The sequence below is a fragment of the Ailuropoda melanoleuca genome, chromosome 11 (genome assembly GCF_002007445.2).
Source record: "Ailuropoda melanoleuca isolate Jingjing chromosome 11, ASM200744v2, whole genome shotgun sequence".
Classification (NCBI taxonomy): Eukaryota; Metazoa; Chordata; class Mammalia; order Carnivora; family Ursidae; genus Ailuropoda; species Ailuropoda melanoleuca.
Genome location: NC_048228.1, coordinates 49,413,710 through 49,438,877, shown reverse-complemented (window position 1 = coordinate 49,438,877; position 25,168 = coordinate 49,413,710). Strand labels below are relative to the sequence as shown.

Here is a 25,168-nt window from a genome sequence, read left to right as displayed (position 1 = left end):
ATCACACAGAGTGTGCTCAATTTGGCATTCCAACCATCTATTGATGGTCCCAAATAGTCTTTTAGTTTGGGTGGGGATGGAGAATTGACTGTCCCATGCTACTTCTTTATGGACTTTGTCATACTGGGGGGAAAAAAGTTGCCTTCACAGAACTAGAACAAATAATCCTAAAATTTGTATGGAACAACCAAAGACCCTGAACAGCCAAAGCAGTCTTGAGAAAAAAGGAACAAACCTGGAAGTATCACAATCCCAGGTTTCAAGAGATACTACCAAGCTATGGTCCTGGCACAAAAATACACACATAGGTCAATGGAACAGAAATATTCCATTGGGTAGAGAGCCCAGAAAATACACCCATGCTTATATGGTCAACTGATCTACACAAAGGAAGCAAGAATATACAATGGGGAAAAGACAGTTTCTTCAATAAATAGTGCTGGGAAAACTGAACAGCTACATGGAAAAGAATGAAACTGAACCTCTTTCTTACACCATACACAAAACCAAACTCAAAATGGATTAAAGACCTAAGTGTGGGACCTAAAACCATAAAGCTCCTAAAAGAAAACCTAGGCAGTAATCTCTTTGACATCAGCCTTAGCAGCATTTTTCTAGATATGTCTCCTGTGGCAAGGGAAACAAAAGCAAAAATGAAGTATTGGGATTACACCAAAACAAAAAGCTTCTGCACAGTGACAAAACCATCAGCAAAATGAAAAGGCAACCCACTAAATAGGAGAAGATATTCCAAATGATATAACTGATAAGGGATTAATATCCAAAATATGTAAAGAACTTATCAAACTCAACACCAAAAAACAAATAATCTAGTTAAAAATGGGCAGAAGATCTGAATAGACATTTTTCCATACAGATGGGCCACAGACACTTGAAAAGATGCTCAATATCATTAATCATTAGGGAAAGGCAAATCAAAACTACAGTGAGATATCACCTCACACCTGTCAGAATGGCTAGTATCCAAAAGACAAGAAATAATAAGGGTTGACAAGGATGTTGAGAAAAGGGAAAGCTGGAGCTCTATTGGTGGGAATGCAAACTGGTGTAGCTACTGTGGGAAACAGTACAGAGATTCCTCAAAAAATTAAAAATGGAAATAATATATGATCCAGTGATTCAACTACTGGGTATTTACCCAAAGAAAATGAAACTACAAATCCCAAAAGCTATATGGACCCCTATGTTTATTGCAGCATTATTTACAGTAGCCAATATACAGAAGCAACCCAAGTGCCCATCCATTGTTGGATAAAGAAGATACACACACACACACACACACACACACACACACACACACAATGGAATATTGCATAGCCATAAAAAAGAATGAGATTTTGCCATTTGCAGCAACATGGATGGACCTAGAGGGTATTATGCTAACTGGAAGATGTACTAGTCAGCAGGAAAGTGAGCACTGATATAGTAGAGTCAAGGTTATTCTTCATTATATACCAGAAAGTTGAGAGTCCACAGTAAACATGTTCTACTCAGGAGGAGATAGGGTAGTGCCTAATTCTAAGCTTCAAACATATCCACGTTCCATTTCTAGCCCATCTATTTCTATTTATGGAAAATAAATAGAAATAAAATAAATATTTATTGAAAATCAATAGAAATAAAGCCATTATTTGGAGTCTTTGCCAAAGATACTCAGCCTGTGAACTTCAGACCCCTAGTGGAAGGCAGAGTGATTGCACAGGATCCTCAAATCAACCTGAAAAGTTGAGTAGAGAGCAAGGAAGTGAGGAAAGATGAAACTGGAGAGAAGTAAGGACTTAGCCACATAAGGACAATGAGAAGCTCCTGGAGCAGAGCAATGAGACGATCAGGACTGTGTTTTGAAAAGATGACTGAATGGCTGCAGCATGAAAACAGACTGGAGTAGGGATGGGAAAAGAGCAGTTAGCAGGCTCCTGCAATGGGTCCAACAACAGATAATGGCGGCTTGGAATAGGAGGTAGCAATGAGAGTGCAGAAAAGTGGACAAAGCCAAGACACTAACAGATACAAGTGGCAGCTCTTGGAGAACAAGATTAAGGGAAATGAAGGAAGGGTGACTTACTGGCTTCTGAGCAACTGGGTGGGTGACGATACCATTTACTAAGACTGGGCATACTGGAGGTAGAGCAAATTTTGGAGAATTCAGTTTTGAATATGATGGGTTGGAGAGACCTAAGAGGCCTCTATGAAGAAATGACCAGTAGGCTGTTGGATAGATACCAATGTGAGTGGACTTACATCTAAATTTGAAGCAGGGAAAAGACGTGCATACCAACGGAGAGGGTATCCAGTGAGAAGAGGAGCTTCAGGTCTGGTGACAAAGGGAAGACTCTGGCAAACGAATGTGAGGCCAAGACGATTGCCTGGGGGCACCTAAGGTCTAAGGATAGAAGGTTATAAAAAGAGCAAAGTGATATGCCAAAAACTTTCAAAAGTAAATAGGGGTGCTCTTGCTGAAAAATTCAACCATTGACTTTTATTTATAATATACAGGACTCCATGCATGGTTATAACATAAAGATATGCTCAGTGAAAAAAGCAGATGATGAAATAATATGTATATTATGGAATTCAAATGAAAGAAACAAGGTGACTATTTTGTTAATGTTCGCTGTGCTGTGCTTTAAAAAGCTGGAAAATCTGACTACACTTTGACATCGGTATATGGTAGCTTCACTGTTCTCTGAAAACTTTCTGATCTTAGAAGGTTCATGTCCAGCTCTGCTGAGGCCTAATGTGTTGCCTGCCAGAGAACTGCCACATCTGATTTTGCAACCTTGGGGCCAGGGAGTTGGATTTGGCCCAGAATTTGTTAGATTACTTAAGATTTTTAGGGGTTTTTCTCCCCTCTTTGATTAACATTTCAGCCGAATCAAAAAATCTCAACAGTCACAATATATCTTAAAAAGCAATAAACCAAATCAAACAAATGACTTGAACGTTGAAATAATAATGCAACAGCTCTCTGTAGTCTTTACCTGAGGCCAGGCCTTTCCCCTCCAGCAAGCTGTTTCTGTAAGTAATACTGCCACCTAGCAGTCTGCTGGCAAATCACCATCCCAGCAGGTAGGAAAGGAGTTTTAGGCACATTTTAGCTTTGTCCGGGATTCGCTGTTTTTGAGTCGAACTCGAACAAAACTTGAAACGTAAATTTAACTACCTTGGAAAAATACCTTTTCGCAGGATGGGTCTTAAAACCATTATCTGGCGAATAACAGACTTTTTTTTTATTATAATGGTCCATCTTTTTTTAATTTTTTATTTTAATGTTTTTTTATTATGTTAGTCAACATACAGTACATCCCTGGTTTCCGATGTAACAGACTTTTGCAAGCAATTCAGTTGAGATTAAATTGATGGCAAAAGGTAAGACACTCTCTTTGTAAGACTTCAGTACATCTGTAACTAATACAAACCTCCATGGGTCTCTCCTTAGGGAAAATAGATCAATATTTTTGTTGAAAGTGGGTAAAAATAAAGTATGGGTGATCAGTCTCAAAGAGGAACAGCTTTTTGACCAGAGGACCTTTAAATTCAAGGAATCATAAATGTCCAATGCAAACCTAAATGACACTTTAATTCATGTCAAGAGCTTGACTTACAAACTAAGCCAAAGTTGCTTCTTTAAAAAGATGAATAAGATCCAGAGACCCGCTGTCCTACATTGTACTGATAATCAACAGCACTGTATGGTACACTTAAAAATGTATTGAGAGGGTGGAGCTCATGTTGTATTCTTACCACAATAAAATAAAATAAAATAAAATTAAATTAAATTAAATAGAAAAAATGAAAAACTAATACATTTTTGTGTTTTCACAAAGGTAAAAAAAAAAAAATCTAACATTGATTGAGTGTTTGCCATTTGCCCAAACACTGAGCAAAGCACTTTCCTGGCACCATGTTCCCTATAGAACTCTCTAAGAAGGTATTACAGTAATTAATACTAATAATACAGGAGGAACTGAGCATTGAGGACCACAACAGGGCAAGTAAGTGTTGGAGGGGGATACAAATGTAGATGGTCTGATTTCAGAACATGAGCACTTACCGGCCAGCAATCTATTGGAAGCAAGTAGATATCAGATTTTCAGTGGGTTAAAACATTTGTGAATGGAATGAAGTAAGTTTCTGTTTTCTACTTGAGTTGCTTTTTAAATGGCATAGAAGAAAATGTTGTCAATTTGGTCAAAGTGATCTTTATCTTAACTTCTATTTTATTACAAGCTACTTAAAATTGTAAGAATTTTATCCTTTCATCATTTTTAACTCTATGAGAGATCCTCTGTTCAATGCCTATCAGCTAGCTAGTTTTGGCCAGTTCTGCCACCTCTCTATTTTAGTGACATTTCACTTTTTGATATCTTGAGAGAGAACACCTTTCTTGGGGCACCTGGGTGGCTCAGCCATTAAGTGTCTGCCTTTGGCTCAGGTCATGATCCCAGGGTCCTGGGATCGAGCCCCGCATCAGGCTCCCTGCTCAGTGGGGAGCCTGCTTCTCCCTCTCCACTCCCCCTGCTTGTGTTCCCTCTCTCGCTGTCTCTCTCTGTCAAATAAAAACAAACTAACTAAATAAATAAATAAACAAACAAACACCTTTATTGTTGATGTCACACTCTGCATCTGGCTGTCAGTGGGCACGCCTGCCCTGTACACCATACTCTGAGGTATGTACATCATACCCTGAGGAGATGACCTGGGCAAACACTTCTCTGAAGACAATTTGCATATGCTTGTGGCTCGCGCTCTGCTACCAGCGCTCCTCAGACTTTACAGCGCATTTAAATCACCTAGGAATCCTGTCAAAGTGACCTGAGAGTCTGCATTTTTAACAACCTCTCAGATAAAGCTGATGGTGCTAGTCCATGGACCATGAGTACTACGGTGCTCAAGCCTACTCAGCTCTTGTTGGTGTGGGGAGAAAATCTGGTTTATTTCCAAAGTCAGGGGGGAAAAAAACCCTCCCCATAATTTTCTCATTTTTCCTGTTTTTAATATATCTCCATAAAAATCATAAACCAAGTTATGTGTTTTTTGTGTTTTTAAATTTATTTATTTATTTATTATTTATTTATTTGAGAGAGAGAGAGAGAGAGAGAGAACAACCAGAGGGAGCACGAGCAGGCGGAGTGAGAGGGGGAGGGAGAGAGGAAGCACAGAGGAAGATGGGGGAGGGGGGAAGCAGGCTCCCTGCTCATCCTGGGGGCTCCTCCCAGGACCCTGGGATCATAACCTGAGCCAAAGGCAGATGATGCTTAACTGCTAAACCGACTAAGCCACCCAGGAGCCCCATGTGTTTTTATGTTTTTAAACAAAGGTATCTATAAGAGCTATTTTAAAAATAAAATCCCTTTGGGCCCTAAATCCAATGGTTCCATTTTTTTTTTCTTGGATTCAAACTCTTTGCAATTTTTTACCCCTGCTATAAATGAGATCATGGAGAGTCATACTTGAAACTTCTCGAATCATCTGACTTCCCAACCTCCAACCCCATCTTGGGGCAGGCAGGTATAAGACTCCTTTAGTCAATATAAGCTAAATCCAGAACTCTGAGCATTAAAAGGACCAAAATCAAACTTTAGAATTGCTCTGGAATTAGCTCCTTGACCCAGTGGTCCTATTTTAACAAGAGCCAATTGGGGGAATTTCCTAGATTTATTCAGTCCTTTTTCAGGTACCTTTGTCACTATGTTCCTTCTGTTATTGTCAGCATCACTCATTTTTGTTCTAACAAGGAGATATATAGTACATATAACAAAGGCAAATGTAAAAGTGCTACACTTGGTTCCCAAGATCAAAGTGCACAAGAGTGAAATGAATGAGACGGAGTCAGAAATTGGCCGTTTGCAAAAGAAACAAATTCCGTTGCCTACCTACTAAATATAAGTGGCCAGAATAATGTTATTCAGTCTAGGAATGCATTAATAGAAGAATAGTGCCTCAGACAAAGGAGGTAATGGGCTTCCTCTAGTTTGCATTGGCAAAACCATACTTGCGGTACTAGGGGATTTAGATGTGTGTGTACACAAGTATGTGTATGAGTATCTGTGAGTCAGCGAAAGTATGGGAGGGCAAAAAGAAGAGCAGTCATGATTTAGGGAAAACAAAGAAAAAGACATAACAGATTACAAAAAAGATAAATCAGGTGGTAGTTTATCTTTTTGAAGATAAGTGATGAAAAGAAGAAGTCGAGAGAACTTCAAACTGTTATAAGTTAAAGGACCTAGAAATATTTACCTTTGAAGTGTGTACATGTGGGTTTTAGAGTGGAAATTAGTTAAGACGTGGTTGATACTGGATGGATGGACAGACAGATGGATGGATGGACAGACGGATAGATGGATGAATGGACAAACAGACAAGCTATCTATATGTGTCAGGCACTCTACCAAGAGCTCTACATGTACTGTATGATTTCATTCTCCAAACAATCCTTTAAAATTAGTATTATCCCCATGTGAAAACTGGTAAATATAAGGCATAGATAAATTAAGTAACCTGTCCAAAGTCATTGACCGGGTGACTCCATAGTCTGTGCTCTTAACCTCTAGTTAATAACCCCGTGTGAGAGCCATGGAGTTTCACTGCTCAGATCGCCCTTAAAGAAATAACTTTCTGGCCAGCCACAAGAAGTACAGTTAGCTGACAGCCTCCAGCTGTTAACATCCCCAGGATCTGTTTGCACGTTCTACCAGAGACCATGCTGTTTCTGAGAAGCCCCAATAACTGAGCATGGCAGGGGTGGCAGGACCTGGATATTTCTGCCCACTGTGGGGCTCCTCTAATAGTCTTTTCTCAGGACACCCCCATCAGGTTGTCACAGACTTTGTGGGATCAGCACTGCAGTCTGAGGCTCTCCCTGCCCTCCTGTGCTTCTCCCCACTTTTATTCAACAGGAGTCATTCTGAAAACAACAACAACAACAAAAGAAACTTCTTTTACTCTAACATCCATCTTAACATCTGCTTCCTGAGGGACCCAACTGGCACACACGGTGTCTTCCAATATTTGGGGTGCTATCTTATGAAAGAACATTTAGAATTGTTTTCATATGGTGATAAGGGGTTGAATTAGGAGAAACTGGCTGAACTTTTAAGGAAGCAGCTTTCACATATGCATACGGGAGAACTTTCTAGCAACTAGACCTGTGCAAACATTGGGAAGGCTGCCTCAACACTGATGAGTTTCAGTCACTGCAGTCACTCAGGCCAAGGGGAGAACTGCTTGTTGTAAGGCTGTGTGACATCACCACAACCCCCAGCCCATACACCGAGGAGCATCTGACATGCTAAACATACACAATGCTGAGTGAGTAGCAAAAATCCAGTTGTTTAGGAAGCCACACCAGGAAGCCAAACCTTCGATTTTTAGTGGTTCAGTGGGTCTGGTTTCATATATCCACACCTGCATACTCCCAGGGCAGCCCAGTGGTTCTCCAGGCCAAACCACCCATTGTCCATATACTTTCCCCACCTTTTTTTTTTTTTTTTAAATCAAAGAGCTCCTGGCAGAGGAGTTAAGGCTATGGGCTTATGGTCTTCATGGGCTATTTCGCAGGATCAAAATCAAACTGCCCACATGCTTTGTTAAAACTGTAGTATGGACTTTAGCATCTGATGAAATTTTCATGATACCTGCCACTGCACCTGGTTTTCAAGCTCAAGAACCTGCATCCCAGAGACAGAAAGATTCTCCTCGAAGTTGTTGCCTCCCTTCTTTCAAGACACAGGCACATCAATGAGGAGACACGTACTTGCCCCTTCCACAATTTCCACAATGGTCAAATCACATACTTAATTACAGATTTCAGATAATGAAATAAAAAGTGGGAAAATCTGGTAGAAAAACAGTAACCTAGTCAGCATAGGAATCTGTACATAAGGAGACATTCATTAGATCCGCAAATATTTACTGAGCACATGCCAAAGGCTAGATTTTCTTACGGGGGATGGGGGGTAGAAGGATGTGCTCTACAGAGTCTCTAATTTGGGGCGCATGTATTCAAATGTCATTGAAAAAGCCTGCTGACCCTTTCCTGAGAGAAGCAATCAAAGCCATGACCACAGAGAGTGATTCTAAAGAGAATGCTGTGGAACTGCCAGTCTGATGTCTTTTCCCTTTCTCCCCATCCCCAAATTTCTGCAACATCCCTACCTTTATAGTCTACATTTTCAAGACTATTTCATTATACTTATAGTGCTCTGAAGCCAAATCATAAAGTTTGCAAGGGGAGTTCAAAAAAAAGCAAGCTCAGCAGTATTTGGGGACTTTTAAAAAATGATGACACAGCTGACCTATTGGAGACAAAGGCAGTGGGAGGGCCCTCACTGGCATAAATAAATAGGAGTCTCTGCTCAGAACCCACAGTTTAGACCCAGAGCTGAAGTCTGAACTCCACCTTGAGGCAGAATGAGGTTCACCCTGGGATCTCTGCTGTTCATACTGCTGGTCTGCAGCCTCCCCCCAGTCCATGGTGAGAACTTTCACATACCTTATCATTGTGCTTTGTGCAGAAATAGTCTTCACCATTCCTTTCTTTTTTGTTTTAATTAGAAAATGGGGAGCAATATGACTGGTGGGGGGGGGACTACTCAACTGTTCCTAGATTTCTAAAAGTAAGGTGCTTAGAGATTTAACTCTTAGAAGCTAGAAGCATGTATGTGTTAAGATTCTTATCCATAGATGGAGACACTGAAGTCCAGCATCCGTGTGACTTAAACTTGGCTTGTCTATTTCTGGTCTTTTTCAGATTCAGTTCTGCTGTAACTAATTCTCCCTGTGTATATCTTCTTTGCTCTGCCTTTTAATGCTATCCCTTCTGACTAAACTCTTTATAGGGTTTAAAGATAATTGACCTCAACAGGCAGGTCTCCTGCAGGGAATGTTTGGCTCGATTCTATATGGCTAGCTCTGACATGAGCCATTGTAAACACGACACGGGTACTTAGGTACGTGCTTTCTGCAAACAAGCAGACTTCCAAGTCCAAATGGGGTGACTATGTTTGTGTAAATAGATAAATATCCAGTTGAAGTTGTAAATTTTTATACAGCTGAAGAAATCCGAAGCATGTGCAGAATGATATACTCTGCTCAGGTGTAAAAGACAAATTTTTGTTCTTAAAGTGCAAGGAATTGTTTTTCAATCTTTATTTTGCTTCACATGCTATTTTTATTCTTCAAGACCTTTATCTCTTTCTTCCTCCATAAAGTTTTCCCATTGCCCTGGCAAAGTCCTCTGTTCCCATCGTGCAGTTTGGATCTCGGGTGTGAAATACAACATTCTGTGACATTTTAGTCTTTGTTCATTGGTTTCCTTCACCAAATTGTAAATGCCTTGAGAGCCAAGTCCCTTTTATTTGCCAATACATGTCAAGCATGGTGTAGGCGTTGGGTTTAAAGAGGGTAGAATTCATTAAAATACATGAGATAGATTACTTATAAAAGTACTTAGTACTAATGACCAGTGTTGTTGAATAAAAATTGTCTGGAATTTTTATTATTGGCCTTTGGTTGGTAATGACTTGCAGCTGATACGGTGGACCAGCATGTTACACAAAAACAAAAAATCTCTTCCGTGGTATTTCCTTGGAGAGACAAGGGAAGGGGTGGTTCGAGCGTGATAAGAGCGAGAGCTCTGTTACAGCGTAGTATTGCTCAGGGGACACTGTAAGGAATTCGTATCTTCGGTTTTTATGTGTTTGGAGGGAAGATCAGTTGACTTTACACTATATTAATTATAACTGAGTTGTAAGTCCCCAGAGTGGTGCCTTTCAAATTTTATTATATAGACAGTCGCCTGAGCACCAATATAACACCATCACAAATTTCAAAAGGTGTTGTGTTTTTCAAAAGCTGAATTTATTTTTCAGGTTTTGGTAGAAAATGTTTAAAAATAAGCCAAGACAAGCAGAAATACACCAACTCAAAGCGCCGACTTGAAAATTTTAAATCTTCAAATGCGCCGTATGAAAGATTAGTCATTAAATTCAAGTTCTGCGTTGTATGCCGAGGGGATTAAAATAACTGACTGTGTTTACAGGTGTTCTGGAGGCCTACAATACAAACTTAAAGTGCAAATGCATCCAAGAGGCCTCAGTTGTTATCCCGATCCACCACATCGACAAGCTTCAGGTCTTCCCTCCTGGGAATGGGTGCCCGAACAAAGAAATCATGTAAGTTGCAGGAGAAATGCTTATGTGATGCTTTTCTCCCCACGAGAATCAGATCCAGCATTGCCACATAGTATCTTTTTAGTATTGTTCAGGTATGCAACATAGAATTCTTACTCAAGAATCTCAAAGTGATTTACTTTGAGAATTGCTAACAATTCTCAAGCTAATAATGAGACTCAGTAATATTTATTAAATACCTGTTTTGCAGTGTCCCTGAGGTAAGCGCTTTCCACACCTTCACTCATCTTACTCCTTTAACGGCCCTGTTAAGTTACCTTAGTGTCTATATCACTCCTCTACAGAGGCAGAAACTGACGCTTGGGGAGGTTAATGAACTGCCCTGAGGCATACCACTAGAAATCAACAGAACCAGGACTCCACCCAGGTGTTCCCCCACCCAGCCTCTTCTCCCCTCCACCAAATTCAAATTGCCAGCAGAAGCAGATGCTTTGCTCCCCAGAAGTTAAAGAGCAAGAAAATAAGTATTCACAACAGTCCTTGGTCCGAACATCTGTTTTATGGAACTGTCCTTTAGCTTTAAGATCAACTTTGATTGAAGAGTTAGGCTAAGGGGACAGTAGTGGCTGCAATAAATTCAATAGGTATCTTCTTTTACTGAAATGTTGTTTCTATTTTTTTATTATGTTATGTTAGTTACCACACAGGACTTCATTAGTTTTTGATGTAGTGAGTGACCCTTCCTTTTCAGTGCTTTCAGAGAAATCTGTTCATACTTCTATCATAGCATTTTTCATGGTACATCAAATGAGAATTTACACATTGCATATAAAGCTCATAGTACAGTGTCTGGCACAGTAATAAATGTAATAAATGTTCAGTAAATGTTAGCTGTGATTATAGCATCACTATGTTGGAACAATCAGGTTTGTGGTGCTCGCTCTCCCTCTCTCTCTCTCTCCCACTTCCACCAGAAAATAAGTTCTTTGTACACAGGAATCAGATTTATTTGTTTCTCTCCTCCCCAGTGCTTTATCCTTTCCCTGGCATAGAACAGAGGTACAACCAATGCTGGATTGTTATACTTAATATTTTAAATAGAGCCTACAGATCTTCTGTGTATAACTACTTGGAAAATTGATTTCTCCTTCTTCACTCTGTCTTTATGAACCAAGCACCCACAATACCTTGAAGTATTAGGCATAGCATCTTTCTCAGGGCATCCCTGAGTTCATTTTCATTAGCAACCCTTCCCTTGGACTTCTTTAGACTTTTGATATGTTTGTAAGCAGCTATTTTTTGTTTGTCGCATTTTGCTATGTGCTTTGGGTCTCTCTCGCACTGGTTGGATTCAACTTGTAAAAAAAAATATATGGGATATTAAAAATATGTATGAAATCTTTTCACTAAAAAAGCATTATGCTTTCCCTAATGTCTTCACCAATGAAGGTTCTAACTAAACCACAATTATTGTCCTCAAACTCAGAGATGTCAGTGAGCACTGGGTGTTATACACAACTGATGAATTGTTGAACACTACACCTGAAACTAATGATGTACTCCATGTTGTCTGATTGAATTAAAAAAAAAAAAACAAAAACTCAGAGATGCCAAGTCTAGCCACGACCTATTTGGGAGCAGTTCCTCTGGCTATGTAGAAAACTGAGACTCTCTTTCTTCTTAAATTACACTTCCTCTACTGTGAGTCATCTCTCACCTCTCAACCTGAGGAAGCAATGCATCCTAATTTTCTCTCTGTTAACTTCAATCATTTTGAAGTGACAAGAATTTGATTTTATATCTTCTCCCCAGATTTCTGTGTTTCTGAATTTTAATCAGATATAGAAAAAAAGCTGGAAATTATGAGAAACTCATAGCAATCAGGATAAAAATACTGTGAGTCCAGATGGTCAGAAATTTATTTTCCATCATGAACTCCGAAACAGAACTGGAAGGTTCTGGCCAAGAATGCAACAATGCTATGACCTCTGACCTCTCTAAGATTCATTTAAAGGGTAGAGTTTCAAAGCTAGATGGATGGATCCTTGTTGCTATTTCATAACTAAAGTAAATGTCAAGAAATTGTTTTGTTCAACATCCACTCCAATAGAGAATTGAGTGTCCCAGTTTGCTATCACCTGGGAGACCTCACGTCCTCCACTGCAGGTAAAATATCTGATGCTGTCCAGCACTTGATAACCATTCGGATTCTGCCCGTGTAGAGTGGTGGCTATCTGGAGATGGATAATTTCATCTGGGTGCTGCCCTACTGCTGCATTTGTTGTACAGTCTTGGGCAAGTCATTCAAACTCTCTACACTTCAAGTTCCTTATGTGAATGTGAGGAAATAATAGTTCCTTATGTGAATGTGAGGAAATAATAGTTCTCTAGCATAGGATCTGTGTGAGATCGAGCAAATTCATGCCACCTGCTGAGCATAGTGACTCACACATTGTAAGTGCTTGATCAATATTAGCTAGGAATTATTATGTCTGCTTTTGTTGTTGTCGAATCTCTTAGAGCAGTGAAAGCCTCACTCACTAGAGGTTCAACAAAATGCAGATGTCACTCTCCCACATTAAATTTCATTGAACTTTTTTCAAATAAAATTTCCTCAAGAGAGTGTTTTCTAGAGTTTACTTCATTCTCCCAAGCTCAATAGACAAACACATTTTAAAGACGTTGTGATACAGATTTCTAAGGGAGCCAATCTTGGAGTCAGCTATTTGGTCCACCTCCAATTCATGGGAAGACTGTCAGCAGAGCATTAACCCCTGACCCTTGAGATTCTAGAAACTTTACTCTGCAGCTCCACGGGCTCACACACGACTGTTCTGCAAAGGCTTTTCTTGCTCCTCAGACCTCACACTACAAATCACCTACTTCAGATCCCAAACTGCCCACTTCCAACTTTACTTCATCCAGGAATATTTTTATACTCAACTCTCCCTAAGTGCAGTATTGACGAAAATGTGACACTGCTTTTTTTTTTTTATTTTTGTTTCTCTTCCCCCCAGAATTTGGAAGAAGAATAAGTCAGTTGTATGCTTGAATCCTCACTTCAAATGGACACAAAAATTAGTAAAAACATTACAGAGGTAAGTCTGGCATACCAAGGGTTTCCATATTCCAATTTGTACTGAAGGGTTTCCCTTTGATGGGCAGTCAAAATGGAGACCATTTTAAATTTATGAGAAATTCCTAAGACAAATACCCATTCTTTACTGTCTCTTTTCAAATGAGTAAGGGTGACTGATTTCAATAGCTCAATAAATTAAATTGGAAGCCAATATGTACAATATTCCTTGTTTGACATCTTTAAGGGAAAGCCAGTTTCTAGTAAGCTTTCTCTATGGAATATTACTCAGCCATCAGAAAGGATGAATACCCACCATTTTCATTGACATGAATGGAACTGGAGGAGATTATGCTAAGCAAAATAAGTCAAGCAGAGAAAGACAATTATCATATGGTTGCACTTATATGTGGAACATAAGGAATAGCATGGAGGACATCAGGAGAAGGAAGAAAAAAATGAAGGGGGGGGAATCAGAGAGGGAGATGAACCATGAGAGACTATGGACTCCAGGAAACCAACTGAGGGTTTCAGAGGAGAAGGGGGAGGAGGGATGGGTTAGCATGGTGATTGGTATTAAGGGGCGCACGCATTGCAATGAGCACTGGGTATTATACGCAAACAACGAACCATGGAACACTACATCAAAAACTAATGAAGTACTGTATGGTAACTAACATGACATAATAAAAAAAATATAAAAAATAAACACGACTCTTGTTTTTCTTTTTATTACAGAAAAAATGCTCCTTCAACTCGACCAGCTCCAGTGGTGAAGAAAAGGATCAAGTGATGCCAATATCCCCACTAAGGACACCTGTATTCTCCCCGAACCTGCTCTGAGTTATAGTTTTGTATTTGGATGAATCTTTCCAAGAAAAAGAACTTCCCCATATAAGCAAGCATGAAAATATATGTAAAAATATCCCTAGAGCAGCTGATGGGGCCAAGTTGGGCTTTTTGAAAAATATGGTACCCTATATACTTGGGCTGTGCACTCTCATTCATCACAGAGGAAAGTTTCTTTGAGGATAATTACTTAGTAATAAATCACATAAGTTTCTTTTAATAGTATGCCTATTGCTTAGTGCTAAATTTTTTCTAGAAAATAAGGGAACAAGAATTTAAACCTCAAATCTGAACATGTGGCTTGAGTTAAGAAGGAAATGATGGAATTCATTTCAATCATTTTACACTGTAAGAAAGGCAGTCTTCCATAAGAGACTTGAAACCTGCCTGGGAAACCCAGGGAATTTTATGAGACAGAGGGCTCTCATAGCTGATATCTTCCGTTTAAAAGCTCAGTATTGAGAGAAATGGGATCCTACTTTTAAGAGTTCTTTTATGAGATTTACTGTCAGATACAAAAACTAGAAACATTCAACGATCCCTAGGCTTAAATTCATAGAATATTCAGGAAAAGCATTTAAGCTGATGTTCAGATGTACTCTTTTATACATTTGCTTTGACGAACTTTTTTTACTCACATCTTTTGCACAGACTTTTTTTTTTCTTGGTCTCTGGTACCTGATTCTTTAATGCTTCTTATTAATCTAATGCTATTCAATAAACTTGAGTAAACGTTTACTTAATTATGAGCAACTCATTCTTACCAGAGCATTTGCTCAAATGTAGATATTCTCTGACTCATCACAATGAAAAGTAGGATTTCATCATATTAATATCTATTTGCATGATGCTTGCCTTTTACAGAAGATCTAAATTATGTGGCAATGGGTGAGTGAATTTATTCCTGATATTAACACAGTGAGAAAATGCTTGACTATGAGAGTCTCTTTTCCTTGATATTTTCTCCAGAAATCTCCAAACTCTTACCAAAACCTATTTTCACTGTCTCATTATATTGATTCTTAAAATCTCCAATGTTTCCTTTAACAAAGTTTTACACTGGGTTGGACAAACAGAAGAAGATCCTTAAACCCCCATCCCCTCCTTCCCTGGATGCAGCCTGGCTCTCCCGGGCTGAGCTCCACTGTCCTAGCGCCCCTCATTCCTCTTGCCGCTTTAGGGGACCCACTTCAGCATGTCCAGGTTTGAAGCTATATCTGGCTCTTGATTTCATTTTCTCTTTTTGTTTTTTTATTTATTTTTATTAAATAGATTTCTTGGATGGAAGTAAAGAACCTATTCATCCTACATTTTTTGTTGTCTACAATTCAGTGTTTCTTTATCACACACATAAAGGATTATAAAATGCCATCAAAATTCTGTATTCTAGCATTTTTCAGATTTCTACTTTTAGAGGTCAGGAATCATATCACTCTTTGGTTTTATTTTGGTCTTTGAGAATGCAGCTACATTATTATTTAGGATCCTCAAATAAGAAATATTACCGTTTCACATGAGGCAGGTACTATTACCTTGATAGCCATTAAGAACCCTCATTTTATAGCGGTAGAATTTGTTAGTTACGCAGGGGTTAAGTGACTTGCTCAAGGCCATACAGCTACTAAACAACAAACCAAAATTCAAACCCAGGCAGAGTTCATGCTTCTAATCACCATACTATGCTGACTCTATATTGGAGTAGATCTCACCAGCTGCATTTTACAGAAACAGAAACCGAGGCAATAAGACATTTACTTGTCCCAAATCACATAACCAGTAAGAGACAAAACCAGAATTCAAATCTAAGGCCTCCTGACGCCTAAGCAAATGGTCTTAGTCATGACAGTTAGGGCTAAAGTTTGCTTAGCCCTAATTGTATTCCTTACCTCAGCCCTTTTGTCCACCATCCTCTTCAGGGCCAATCAAAGCTTGAGAAGGTTCAAGCCACTCTTGGGTTGAAAGGGCAACGGAAAGACAGTGGGCCAATGTGGGATGAGAAGCAAAACAACGGGGCCAGCGAAGGTTCCCATACTTGTTTTTCTTGCCACACAGGTACCTGCTTCTCAAAGTCACAGATTTAGAGGTAGTCAGCCTGACTTGGGACAGGGATCTTAACCCACAGTTAAATGCAGGATGACTTGTTGATCCAGTTAATGAAGTGTCTGAGAAAAAGTGATCTTTAGCTCATCTGAGTGGGTTTGGGTTCAGAAAAGGAGAATAGTGAAACAGTAAGATAGACTTTAGGTAATTCATGGCCACATACTACAAACATACACATACTAACTAATTAAAATCTGAAGTAAAATAGAACTGAAGAGAAAACACAAGGTAATGCTGACCAAAGCAGGATGTTCAACTCTGGGAAATGGAATGCAGGAGTTAGAAGGCCAAATGACACAGGGAGCTCTTAGTAGTGGGATGCAGGGAACCTCTAACAAAGTGAGTTGAGCCTCAATTGCTCTGCTCACACCTATCTGACCTTAGAGGCCCAGGGAAGAAAAGATTGTTTCTCAGAGGTAAACTTATTCATGAGGGCTCCACCCTTATGACCCCATCTGATGCAAATTTTCTCCCAAAGGACCGATCTCCTAATATATTGGAGGGTAGAGTTTCAACATATGAATTTTGGGGAGACACAAACATTCAGTTCATTACAACCCCAAGCCCTGTTCTGTTCCTATAATTTTGCCTTTTCCAGAATGTCGTATAAATGGAATTATACAGTATGCATCCTTTTTGTCTGGTTACTTTCACTTTGCATAAGATTTTGATAACATAATTCATCGTGTTACTGAATGCATCAGTGGTTTATTTTTTGTTGTTGCCGACTCCTATTTCATTGTAAGGATATACCACATTCATTCACCAGTTGATGGACATTTGAGTTGTTTCCAGTTTTCGACTATTATGAATCTGTTTTCAACATTCACACACAAGACTTTGTGGGAATATACGATTTTGTTTCTCTTGAGTAAATACCTAGGAGTGAGATTGCTGGGTCATATGGTAGATGCATATTTAACTTTGTAAGAAGCTGTTATACTGTTTTCCAAAGTAGTTCTACTATTTCGCACTCCCACCAGCAATATATGAGAATTTCAATTCACATCTTTGCCAGCACTTGGTATTATTAGTCTTTTAAACTTCAGATATTTTATTTGGTAAATGTTTAATCTCTTGTGATCTTCCTTTGTATGAATTAGTTAAAATGGCTAATGATGAGCAATTTTTAATGTGCTTATTTCAGGTCCATACATTTAGATTAGAAAAAACCATACATGGAAGCCTTTCCCCATTGAGTTACATTGACAAAATTATCAAAAAGAAATTGACTATGTATGTAGGGTTCTGCTTCTGGACTCCCGTAGATCTATATGTCTACCTTCATCCCAGTACCGTATGGTCTTGATTGGTGCAGCTTAATAGTAAGTCCTAAAATTCAGTAGCAGGACTCCTCTTACTTTGTTCTTTTTCAAAGTTATTTTGAACCAATGTCCTTTGCTTTCCCATATGAATTTTAGAATCACTTGTCAATTTCTACCCCACAAAATGATTTCAACTGGGTTGTATTGAATCTTATAGATCAATTTGGAGAGGATTTGCATCTTATGATACTGAATCTTCTAGTCATGAACATAGTACATCTCTCCATTTATATAAAACTTCTCTAATTTTTTCAGCAATGTTTTGTAGTTGTCCACATTCAGATCCTGTAGTCCCCCCAAACCAAACTATGAGCTATAACCAGTGAAGGACAATCACATGAAGGAGCAAGACAAACAGATGGGTTCCTTATTTACCATCTGTATCATTTTGGGAAGTGGTCAGACATGACTTCTAGCCTAACTTTAGTTGGACAGTATTTCTCCCTCCTTCACAGAAAAGTAGTAATCAATTAAAGTGATAAGATGGGACACATTCTAATTCCTTCCACTAGATCTACAAGTCTACCAAATCTCCTCCCTTACCAATTCCCTTTTGCTACATCACAGTAGGCACCTCTCCTCATCATTCCTCAATGGCCAATCCCTCTACCCGTGTTTTAAATCTCAGCCCCTCTTACCATCTCAGGAGCCAACAACTATCCTTTTGTTCTCTATAATCAGCTACTTCCTCCCAATTAGTTCCATCCTCATACCATTTAAATATATTTTAGTATCTTCCATCTCAAAAACAAAAATAAACAAAAATTTTTTCCTGGCCCTCTTCTGACTATTGTCCTCTCTTTTCTTTACCTCCATCACAGTCAAACCTCTTGAGTTGTCTGTACTCAACGCCTCCATTTTTCCAGGACTTTCTCTCTGTAGCACCCTCCAGATCAAGCTTTCCCTCCCTCACTACCCCTAAAAAAAATTGTCAGTAAGGTCATCAATGACCATTGTAGCCATATCATTCAGCTATTTTCACCAAAGTGTTATGTGGCTTACAGAAAAAGCGTTTATTTCTTGTTCACATCTCTTTAGTTGAGCTGAGGTTCACCTGACAAGAGTGAACTTGAGATTAATTTAGGCTATTTATTTAGTTTAGGTCTATTCTATATGTCTCTTATTTGGGGGGATCAGATGATACTCAGGGCATATTCTTCTCATGGTGATTGCAGATGCAGAAGGAAGGTGAGCAAAAATATGCTCTGCCTCCATGGCTGAGGCTCAGAATTATCAACCAGTTTCTTCCACTCACATTTTATTGGCCAAGGCAAGTCATATGTCCTTGTCCAATATCAGTGGGGCAGAAAGTTTATTTCACCTTTAGTGGAACTGCAAAACCATATGGCAAAGATGAGTACAGGGAGGGGTAAAGAATTGGGAACAATATTAAATCTGCCACAGTTGGCAAGTACAATGATCAATGTTTCACACTCATCTGATGGAACTCAATTTTTCAGGAAAAGAGGACTAGTGCAGTTACAGTCTCTCCCCTTGTCACTCAGAACAGCACACTTCTGGATTTCCTCCTACCTTTCTGGCCACTCCTTCTCAGTCTTATTTTCAGGCTCAGCCTTCTCTCTCTAGCCACTCAATAATAGAAAAGGTGATTTTGTTCCTCATTAATCACCATATACTTTCTCTCCAAAAGATATCTAAGACCAGGTTTTCATGTAAACACTAATTACTCCCAATTTTTCATCCCTGGTTCTCTGAATTTCATTCCATTCTACCCGAATAACTCTGCTATATCTCCACTTTGGATCTTGCAAAGGTACCTCAAAAACTCAATGTCAGGACCAAAATTCACGGTCCAATTCCAGCACTACCTACCTCAGTGAGAGTGCCACAATTGTCTAAATGTGCAAGATGCAAAACTAGGACTCATTTAAAAATTCATTTTCAATCACTACTAAATCTACAGCCAATCCATAAGAAAACCCTGTTGACCTGTTTTTGTAAATATTCCCCTAATCTGTCCACACGCTCCATTTTTACCAACACCCTATGCCAAGATGCCATTAATTCTCACCTGAGCTGATTAAATAGCTTAAAGTTGTGTGTATCCTCCACCTCCTCCGACACCTCTCTATAATGTGCTAAGATGATGCTTGCAACCTGCACATCAGGTGATGTCACTCCTGTTTCATTTCTAAGTTCAAGGGTCACTTCCTCAGGAAAGCCTTCCATGTCCCTCCAGCCTAGGTCAGATCTTTTGTGATATGCTCTCATAGCATATTTCTTTTCCTTAAGAACATTTACCTCAGTCACTAATACATTGTTAGTGTGACCACGTAATAAATATATGTCTCCCCATTAGGCTATAAACTCCATAACATCAAGAACTATGCTTGGTTTTGCTCATCCTTGTATCCTTAGCATCAGTTATGGCCTGGAACAGAGTAGGAGTACAAGAAATATTTGTTGAATGAATGAATGAATGCCTTGTAATTGTCTCATTTATTATTATTTATAATACTACAAAAATAACTTTTCACATGTTCATCCTATTTCTCTAACTGGATTATAAATTTCTTGGAGATAGTGAGTCCAATTTTTATTTCTGTCTCCCACACAGCAACCTAGATATTAAGTAAGCGACTTTTGTGCAAACCGAAGAGCATCTTGTATAGCACATAATTTGGAATATTTAGGAAATAATTTTTTTACCATATTACTTAGAACATATGACTAGAAGAAAGTAGGATCTAACCAGATTTATAACTACCATTGCGCATCTGAATGTGCTGGCAGATTTAAATCAACTGGTAATTGTCATTGAAATTTAATATAATTGAATGATATTAAGATCTTCTGGTCAAATTCCTATTAAATTAGTAAGCTTTAAATAATGAAACTATGTCATGATATTAGAGTTCTAGTATTTTTCTAGGATACTACTGGAAAAAGCAAAATTAATAATGAATACAATTTCACTATAAATCTAAGATGACTAACATCTATAAAATTCTTACTTGCTATATCATTTAGGATCCCATTAGGAAACAGCATCCTCAGCTGGAACCTGAAGAGAATGCAATGAACGATTTCAGAGGTGTAGACAGGATTAAGGGAACCAATAAGGAATGCTGGGGCATCAGGACCAGTAACCACCCTGTCTTTAACTCCACACTAAGCCAAGAGGGGGGAAGGAGAAGAAGGAGGAAGGGAAGGAAATGGTATTATGGAAGGTTTTTTGGAGAGCTGCAGCTTGGAAGCTGGATTGCCTGACAAAAACCATAGGCACAGAGATTTCAGTCACGAGAACTGGGTATAAACAAGGAATGGAAGAAATAAGTTCCTCTACCTCTGTTTCCTCCCATCCTCCAATCTCCTCTTCATATCCCATACCCTCATTTTTTTTAAAGATTTTATTTATTTATTTGACAAAGATAGAGACAGCCAGCGAGAGAGGGAACACAAGCAGGGGGAGTGGGAGAGGAAGAAGCAGGCTCATAGCAGAAGAGCCTGACGTGGGGCTCGATCCCATAACGCCGGGATCACGCCCTGAGCCGAAGGCAGACGCTTAACCGCTGTGCCACCCAGGAGCCCCCCATACCCTCATTGACCAAGCACATCCCTCAGGGGTCAGATGAGGAAACTAAGGTTTAGAGAGATTAAAAAGTTTGCCCAGAGTCACATAGCCACTAAATATCAGTTCTGGTATTTGAATCCTAGCAGGTGGACTCCAATACTATAATCTCATTTATTATTTTACATGTGCGATGGAGGACTGTCTCAATTACAACTCATTATAATAAAAATTAATGAAGCCTACACACATATATTTTCATCATATATTCCACTATTGAAAAGAATTGCTCATTCCTGTGATAGATAACCAATTTGACTTGCAAACATTTTTCTTCATCTTAATAAGAGCCTCTTCCTTTGAAATATGAAAATCAAATAAATAAACAAATATCTTATATTTCTAAATTTAGGGGGCTAGAGGCTCCAGAAAAAAATCCTTGATTTAGCACCCCCTATTAAGTAGATAATGGGACTAACATCCTTCTCCCTCAAACGTGGGTGATGAAGAGGGCCACCTCTCCATCAATGCCTCCTTAGCCTGATGCTTTCTGTTGATCACTGGGAAAGGCTCCCAGCAGGGGCTCCAGCTCTGAAACAGCCGCTGGTCTGGAGGCCCTTCTGTTTCTTGTCCACCTGAATAATGCCTTCCCCACCAATCCAGAAGCCAGCCTAGGACCCTCTGAGAGCACTCAGGTAACCTCATAGGGCTCTGTAGCTCTTTCAAGGAGATTCTTCAGCCTCTCCTGATGGTTAGCCCCCAAAATACCATGATCAAATTGAAGACAGGCCATGAGAGGGGTGAAATTAACTCTAGACACAAATTCCCTGCTTTCTTCTCCATTCAGAGTGAGACCCCTGAAAGCATCTCCCAGGAATCACAGACAGGTATCTCCCAGGGGTCACAGACATAGTTCTTCAGCAACATCAGCATCATTTGAGAGCACGTTAGAAGTGCAGGACCTGGGGCACCTGGGTGGCTCAGATGGTTAAGTGTCTACCTTCGGCTCAGGTCATGATCCCAGGGTCCTGGGATCGAACCCTGTGTCAGGCTCCCTGCTTGGTGGGGAGCCTATTTCTCCCTCTCCCACTGTTGTTCCCCCAATTGTGCTCTCTCACTCTCTCTGTCAAATAAATAAATAAAATCTTTTAAAAAAAAGAAGTGCAGAACCTAAATCAGAACCTGCATTTTAACAAGACTCCCAGAGGATTTATATGCAACTAATGCTGAGAAGCTCTTTCTTTTGCATTTCTCCGTGCCTTCTCACTGCAGAAAGACAAAATGTAATCAAATCTGAGGGCCGAACCATAATTCCCCCCCAGCTAGGTCTGCAACTAGGATAAGAAGAATGAAAAGATCTTGGATCAAAATTTGTCCTACTAGTAATTAACTGAAATAAAATTAAATTCTCAGTCTCACCAGTCTAAATTTTCAGATGAAAATAATATCTATCCTTTAGGGAACTAAGAATAAAAACATTTTCAGATCACCTACATGTAACTTGGGATCATTTATGGGATTTGTAAATTACAGGAAGTTGGGGTTATGCTTCTGTTTAGAATGTTATTCCACTGGCCTCCTACAAATAATCACGGTCAACTCTTTGAGTTTAAGCCACAGTCCTCTACTGGCATCCGGTGGCAGACGGTGCAATGTGGCAACATCAAACTCACAAAACATGGAATTTAGTATACTCTAGAACAGATCCAGGAAGATAGGGCCTAACATCAGCATAGGACTCATCAGATGACCTCCAAAATAGAGACCAAATAGAGAAATAGAAGAAATGTGTTTATAAGTCCAATGTCAGCAGAGACCTGGGGCAGATTTGGAGTTACTGATCTGAGCAAGACAGTATTCCATTATCAGTTTGTCATTATCAGTTGCCAGGAACCAAGCTAAAGAAATATGTGCTCAATGTTCTCCTCTGCATCATCTCAAATTTCGTGTAAAATAATTGCTGAGAGTTTAGTCAAGCTGAGACCCACTATTCAGTAACAAGAGACTTCATCAAGATAAAAAGCTTCTTCACAGCTAAGGAAACAATCAACAAAACTAAAAGGCAACCTTTGGAATAGGAGAAGATATTTGCAAATGACATATCTGATAAAGAGCTAGTATACAAAATATATAAAGAACTTAAAAAGAGCAATACCCCAAACAAATAATCCAGGTAAAAAAGGTACAGAAGACAGGAATAAACACTTTTCCAAAGAAGACATACAGATGGCCAACAGACACATGAAAAGATGCTCAACATCACTCATCATTGGGGAAATGCAAATAAAAACCACAATGAGATACCACCTTACACCAGTCACAATGGCTAAAATTAGCAACACAGGAAACAATGGATGTTGGCAAGGATGTGGAGAAAGGGGAACCTTCTTACACTGTTGCTAGGAATGCAAGCTCGTACAGCCACTCTTGAAAACAGTATGGAGGTTCCTCAAAAAGTTAAAAATAGAACTACTCTATAATCCAGCAATTGCACTACTGGGTATTTACCCAAAGGATACAAAAATATTAATTCAAAGGGATACATGCACCCTGATGTTTATAGCAGCATTATTAACAATAGCCAAATTATGGAAACAGCCCAAATGTCCATCAACTGATGAATGCATAAAGAAGAGATGGTATCATATATACACAATGGAATATTACTCAGCCATGAAAAAGAATGAAATCTTGCCATTTGCAATGATGTGGATAAAGTTAGAGAGTATTATGCTAAGTAAAATAAGTCAGTCAGAGAAAGGCAAATACTGTAAGATTTCACACATACGTGGAATTTAAGAAACCTAATAGATGAATATGGGGGGAAGAAGAGAGGCAAACTAAGAAAAAGACACGTAACTATAGAGAACACACTGAAGGTTGCTGAAAGGGAGCTGGGGTGGGATGAGGATAGGTTAAATGGGTGATGGGTATTAAGGAGGGCCTATGTTGTGATGAACACCGGGTATTGTATGTAAGCAATGAGTCACTAAATCCTACACCTGATAGCAATATTATATTATATGTTAATTAACTAGAATTTAAATAAAAACTTGGAAGAAAAAAAACCATTTCTAACATACTTTGTAACAAACAGCAGGTTAGTTCACTCAATTTCCTTACCTAAATCATGCTTTATGCCTTTCTATTTGCTTTATTTACACGTTCTGCCCTTTCTGCCTCCAACCTTCTGAAAGTAAAAAATGAGAATAAGCAANCTAAAAAAAAAAAAAAAAAAAAAAAAAAAAAAAAAAAAAAAAAAAAGAAAGAAAGAAAGAAAAAAAAAAAGAGGCACACTGATTCTTGGTTTCAATAAAGGAGATATTCCATTTATCAGATATCCAATATCTATGGATGGCCATAAATATTCCATTTCTATCATGGTCAATGTCCCTGATATATTATCATGATGTTCACAAAGACAAAAAACATTTTTTAAAGTTTTGCCTGACATGTAGTTTTGAAAGTTGTAGTGTGCTTTATTGGTCTTTTTAATAATATTTTTTATTATATTATGTTAGCCACCAGAAGTACACCCCTAGTTTTTGATGTAAAGTTCCATGATTCATTACTTGTGTATAACACCCAGTGCACCATGCAATATGTGTCCTCCTTAATACCCATCACCAGCCTATCCCATTCCCCCACCCCCTCCCCCTGACACCCTCAGTTTGTTTCCCAAAGTCCATAGTCTCTCATGGTTCATTCCCCCTTCTGTTTACCCCCACTTTCTTCTTCCCTTTCTTCTCCTACCGATCTTCCTACTTCTTATATTCCATAAATGAGGGAAACCATATGATAATTGTCTTTCTCTACTTGACTTATTTCACTTAGCCTTATCTCCTCCAGTCCCGTCCACGTTGCAGGATATGTTGAGAAATCATTCTTTTTGATGGCTGAGTAATATTCCATTGTATATATGGACCACATCTTCTTAATCCAGGCATCTGTTGAAGGGCATCTCGGCTCCTTCCATGATTTAGCTATTGTGGACAATGCTGCTATGAACATTGGGGTGCATATGGCCCTTCTCTTCACTACATCTGTATCTTTGGGTAAATACCCAGTAGTGCAATTGCTGGATTGAAGGGTAGCTCAATTTTTAACTTTCTTTTTTTTTTTTTTTTTAAAG

General features: G+C 39.0%; 1 protein-coding gene and 1 long non-coding RNA gene across 2 annotated transcripts in view; one reads left to right on the top strand and one right to left on the bottom strand.

Annotated features, from left to right (window-relative positions):
* The window catches only part of LOC117804423, a 73,955-nt gene that overhangs the window by 4,261 nt on the left and 44,526 nt on the right, over positions 1 to 25,168 (bottom strand). The window lies entirely within an intron of this gene.
* CXCL13 (C-X-C motif chemokine ligand 13) lies at positions 8,400 to 15,306 on the top strand. Its single transcript, XM_011217278.3, has 4 exons — positions 8,400 to 8,497; positions 10,064 to 10,196; positions 13,172 to 13,252; positions 13,969 to 15,306. The coding sequence occupies exons 1-4, from the start codon at positions 8,434 to 8,436 to the stop codon at positions 14,021 to 14,023; spliced, it is 333 nt and encodes a 110-aa protein (XP_011215580.1). The 5' UTR covers positions 8,400 to 8,433; the 3' UTR covers positions 14,024 to 15,306.